This window comes from Barbus barbus (assembly GCF_936440315.1).
Source record: "Barbus barbus genome assembly, chromosome: 45".
In the NCBI taxonomy this organism is placed as follows: Eukaryota; Metazoa; Chordata; class Actinopteri; order Cypriniformes; family Cyprinidae; genus Barbus; species Barbus barbus.
Window position 1 is genome coordinate 25,887,615 of NC_136723.1, and position 5,855 is coordinate 25,893,469.

Here is a 5,855-nt window from a genome sequence, read left to right on the forward strand (position 1 = left end):
GAATAGAGCAAGCTAGTGTTAGATGCTTTTTTGCTTTTGTTGATTGTATAATAAATAAAAAGAAAACAAACAGATAGAATACAAAAAGATTAGAAAAGCTAGTGTTAGTTTTTTATTAAAGAATGGAATTAGAATAGAGAGTGTTAGAGTTAGAGGGTCAAATAAAGATAAATATATATATATATAATAATTTTTTAATAATATTTATTTCTCATTTTAGTGCTAATATAGCACTGAGACACACTGAGGAAGGCTTGTAGCTGAAACGTTTGTGTCTTTTCCCCATTGGTGATGTTCGTTATATAAAATGGAAAAAGAAGACTGTTCTCGTGAGTGCGGATCATAATTTGTTATATAAAGTGCTAATATACCCAAATAACTCAATCACTTAGAATTTTTTCTTGAAGACTGTTGTGTAATAGGTTAATTTCCTGGTTCTGACCAGCAGATGGCCCAGCGCTCCGTGTGTTCAGAGGCTTTCATCAGGAGAGAGGACCAGTCACAGTCACAGGGCACTGCTGTTTGAGGCGATGGGAATGCAGTCATTTTAAGATGCTTTAGCGCTACATAAACGTTTCATTTGCTGATTTTGTGGTCAATACTGCTGCTACCAGCTGCAAAGCACTCTTTGTACTGCGGTTTATGGTAGTGGTGTTAAATGTTAAAGAGAAGTTCTTCCACTTTTAAATGTGAAATATTTTATTACTAAAAACGTGCATGTTTGTCGATGTTTTCAGATCCTCAGTGCTTTCTGCAGCCCAGAGAGAGTGTGTGTGAGAGTGAGAGTGTGGTTGCTGCCAGGTTTGGAAGATTGAGCAAAACACTAGACAGAAAATTCTTGATTTATGCAAAAACCTCTGATTGGGGGATTTAAACACTTTACATCTGGCAACCGTACACATGAATGCTTGTAAAGGCTTGTTGCTGATGCAAAATAACCTCAATGTCAAATAAAAACACTTTCGTGAGTCGGCGCCAGTAGCGTCCTGGACGTCACGAGTAGGGGTGTGCGATATGACGATTTTTGATCGTGGACGATAAAAATGTCTCCACGATCTGCTTTTTAAGAAATATCGTAGTATCGCGCTACCGCGCGCATTGTCAAATACAGTTCTGGCGCCGCCGTCTCTATATACTGTACAACACGACATACAGCAGCAGAGTTACTCTGACAGGACACTGCACTTATTCACGATCGCAAAAGTACATTATTTGCACACAAGCCTTGCTGGTTAAATGTTTCATTCACGCGCTGGTCTGACGTGCGCTTGTTCTGAGCGCATACACCTGAAGCACGCGCACTAAAACGCCTGTCTAACAGCGCCTGATTACTCAACTAACTTATCTTTTGCGCTAATACTGTCAAAACACACAAGGTTTACATACAGACTGAGTTGGTTATCTCTAAAATGAAAGTAAATAGTTAAGAGAGAAACTGATGCGTGCCTGTATATTAGATGCGTGCAGCTCTTAAAGGGACAGGACACTAAACATGCTGTCGACTGTCATTAAAGGGATAGTTCACCCTAAAATTTAATTTCTGTCATTATTTACTCAGTGGAAAACCAAACAGTTGCTGGTCCACATTGACTTTGATAGTAGGAAATAAAAATCCTATGGAAGTCACTGAGGACCAGCAACTGTTTGGTTTTCCACCTTCTTCAAAATAGCATTTATAAATGTTCAGTACAAGAAAGAAACTCATTCCGGTTTAAAACAACTTTTGAGTAAATGATGATATAAAAATACAACATTATGACAGAATTGACAGACAGATGACAGAATATTAATTTGTGGGGGAACTATTCATTTAACGTTAACAAAACAACAAACGCAAAGAGAAAAATCACCCACTATTCTTGACTGAAAAACTTTAATACAGTTGCTTTAGGAATCAGTCTATCTAGTGTTTTATTTTTATATTTGTTCACTGAATGCTCTGCTAAATACACCTATTGTACCTGGAAATAAAGCACTGTTTGTTTTATTTGTATATTATGTGTATTTGTAATGTGTATCTTTGTTCTTATTTTTTAATAAGAAAAATAAAATAATGACAAAGATTTTTTATCTTCGCCCACTTTGGCCTAAATATCTGCCGTGCATCTTTGTCTTTCTAGTTTGGTTGTAATGCTCAGACAACTTGTAAAACCAAAATAGTAAAACTAACAAAGAATCGTGATAAAAATCGTGAATCGTGATATTTCTACAAAAAATCGTGATATGATATTTTTCCCATATCGCCCACCCCTAGTCACGAGTTCCAATCCTGACCCCCATATCTCTCTCCCGCTTCAGTCCCTGTCAGCTCTGATCTGTCCTATCATAATAAAGCCAAAAATGACACAATAAATCTAACATAAACTCTTTCATGAGAAATAACAAGCAGGCCAATATCGCAAATCTATGGAGCGGACCTGACTTACATTTCACTGCTGTTATGTTTTATATTTATATATTTATATATTTATATAACGTGGAGTATGAGACAAATAAAATTTTGAATCTAGAAATGAGAGAAGCAGAAATCATGATTGTGATTAAATACAATAAATTAGGGCGAAAAATTCAAACCTTGATGTTTTTCAGAACATTTGACTGATCTCTCAATTTTTTTAAGATTTTTAACTAGTAAACTTGATAAATGTGGCTAAAACATAATTCAAGTTACTGTTTCTTTATTAACCCTCAAGTTAAAGAGAATTCTGTTCTGAGTGCAGCACACATGAAGCTGTCAACATGATGTAAATATTAAACTAATCACTTAATTAAATATCTTTGCAGAAAAGATGCATGAACTACAACTACATCTTGTACAAACGTGTCTTATACATACATGTTCAGAAATAATATGAGGAAAAAATCTCAAGAGTCGAGGTAATTCAAATTCAGAATGACTGAAGGTATAACACCAGTAGAATATTATTAATGATAAATGTTCTGTAAAACAGATCTGTCATCATGATGCAAATATGAAACATCAGACATACAGTAGTAGTTCTTTACAGGTTTTTTATTTGATTGTGCTGCTTTTCCGTAGTTTTCTCTATATAAACATGGACTGTTTGCGCTCGCGTCTCATGCATGAAACGGCTTTCTGCACTGCAAACAATTAATCTCGTACTTAGTATTTTTATATTATTTTCTAGTATCAATATCTAAACATCCTCGAATCAAGATGCATTTATTGTACAAGTAAAATGGCTTAAGATATTGTGTCTTGTTTTCTGTAAAAAATAACAAAATTTTGTTAGTTTTTGCTTAAAATAAGCAAAAATATCTGCCAATGGGGCAAGAAAAATAATCTTGCGTAGCCTTTGAATTAAGAGTATTATTCTTACCCCACTGACAGATATTTCTGCTTGTTTTAAGCAAAAACTAACAAAATTTTTATATATATATTTTTTTTAGAAAACAAGACTTAATATCTTAAATCATTTAGTAAATGCATCTTGATTCAAGAATGTTTAGATGTTTCTACTAGAAAACAAGTCAAAAATACTAAGTAAGAAATATTTTTGCAGTGCGTTTAAGTTCAAACAAGCTCAACTCTCATCTTCTTGCATGTGTTTCCTCTTCCACTGCTCACCTCGCATCTTTGTCAACACAAAAGCACATTCTGTGTGATATAAGCTGCACCAACATGTGGTTGGATCGTTCTTTTCTCAGAATCAGAATCAGAATGAGCTTTATTGGTCAGGTATGTTTACACATACAAGGAATGTGTTGTAGTGACAGAAGCTCCACAGTGCAACAGAATGACAGTAACAGGACAGAACACAGGTAATAAAACAAAAATAACAAGAAATAGCCAATAACCAATGTACAAAGCAGCAAAAAAATAAAAAATACACAATATATAATATAGGCGACTATGTATGTAATCTATGTTCTCTTTACTGTAATCACCGGCATATTGTCAAAGTGTGTAATTCTAACGTTTGGTAATATTTCTATTTCTAATCGCAATTCCTCAATTTCCAAAAAAATTAAATTGTGGCAAAACATTAAAATGTGAAAAATGTCCCGGCCCTGCATTTGTGGTGGTAATGGTTTTGTGGCTTGCTCACCTGTGTTCTGGTTTTGTGTGTTCCCTCAGGAATGACGTGTCAGGCGCGCAGCTCGTATGTGGCCAGCGAGATCAAGTGGGGCTACCGCTTCACGCCCGTCCTGACGCTGGAGGACGGTTTCTACGAGGTCGACTACAACAGCTTCCACGAGATCTACGAGACCAACACTCCCAGCTGCAGCGCGCGAGAGCTGGCTGAGATGATGGCACGCTCCCGTCTGCCGCTGACCTGGTCAGTGGCCAGCAAACTGAGCCAGCAGGGGCTGCCGGATCCGCCGGAGGAGAAGCGGAGCGCAGCGGCTGAGGAGCTGACGGAGAGGAACGGAGACGTCGCCAACATAGAGAATGAGTCCAAAGTGTAGGAGGATACGCCAATCTCTCCTTGCTCTGCGCCACCGGACGTTTGGCTGAGGTCAGAGGTCAGAGATCAGCTCAGGAAAGCGCCCGAGGCGGGACACGGACCCCATCACACGTGCTTTTTCTCTTTTTCTCGCCCCGAAGGACACGTGCGCGGGTGACTGCATGGTTCCCGAAACCAGTTTTTTCTTAAAGATAAGAAATAATATTTTCAGATTTGTAATTCAAAGATTAAAACCTATATATGTATGTGAATATATATATATAGATCTATTCTAGGGCATTTGCATTTGTATTTTTTGTATATATCTGTTGGTTTTGAGACGTGAGGTTGTTTGATACGGCACGGAGTCGTATTCTGCCTTCTGGAATAGCACCAGACATATTTATCCACGCATGTACAACCGGTCCCTGTACTCGACTGACTCTGATGTACATAGTTTGCAGTACTGTAGGCCATACTAGCGGACGCAGACCACACTCGATGAAGGAGGACGGCAGTGCACTCGTGTTGCATGGGATTGTGTGTGTGTGTGTGTGTGTGTGTGTGTGTGTGTGTGTGTGTGTGAGAGTGTGTGTGTGTGTGTGTGTGTGTGTGCGCGCGAGTGTGTGTGTGTAATCGTGCGTGTGTGCTCCAATAACCTTCCGTACCGTCATCAGCCATGATCTTTCTCTCCCTTTGCTCTTCCTTTAAGTCATAGTCATAATTGGATAAAGAAGTTCAAGTGGACCTGATGCTGCAGACTAGGGCTGAGACAATAAAGTGATGCATCGCGATTCTCTCTGGAATCGATTCTGAGTTTAGTTTTTAACAGCAGATGGCGCTCTACTCTAGTTTTTAACCGTACACTTAAATACTCACGAAAAAGAGCGCTACTGTGAACAGCCTTGGAATTCGCTTCAGCCTTTTCAAAGTGTATGAATGATTATTTTATGTTCAAATGTTAAAAACTAATCTCAGAATCGATGCAGAACAATTGCTTGATTGGCGATGATTTCTTGTCTCAGTCTTACTGCAGAGGTTTCTCTCGGTGTTTCTGTTCGTTCGGTGGAATAGAAGCGGCAGACATGAGACAGATCAGCGTTCACTCGCACACGAGACCAAAGACCCGAGCCCTCATGTCACTAACGAACACCTCACCGATTAACGATTACAGCGCTTGACCGACGCATTTTATTTAACGAGGCTGTGATGGATGGACATTGTTGCACTACACAATTCTTAATGGAGATCACAGACAAAAGCAAAGCGGAGCTCGTTGACATTGAATGATCAATTTCGATAATGATCGTTAAGAATCACAAATGTCCAGGAGATATTTACTGACATAGTTGTGTGAACAGAACAGTGATCTGGTCAAGTCAAGTCACCTCTCTTTATATAGCGCTTTTAATAATACAGATTGTTTCAAAGCAGCTTTACAGAGAC

The 5,855-nt window shown here is 38.4% G+C and overlaps 1 protein-coding gene across 1 annotated transcript in view; it reads left to right on the top strand.

Moving 5' to 3' along the window:
• Nucleotides 1–4,431, top strand: part of LOC306864018 (G protein-activated inward rectifier potassium channel 2-like) — a gene marked incomplete at both ends in the record, with an annotated part of 39,317 nt that extends 34,886 nt beyond the window's left edge. Inside the window, one exon of the mRNA XM_079407672.1 lies at nt 4,100–4,431. Coding sequence (XP_079263798.1) covers nt 4,100–4,431 — 332 coding nt within the window. The remainder of the gene's footprint in view (nt 1–4,099) is intronic.
• Nucleotides 4,432–5,855: the final 1,424 nt, after the last annotated feature.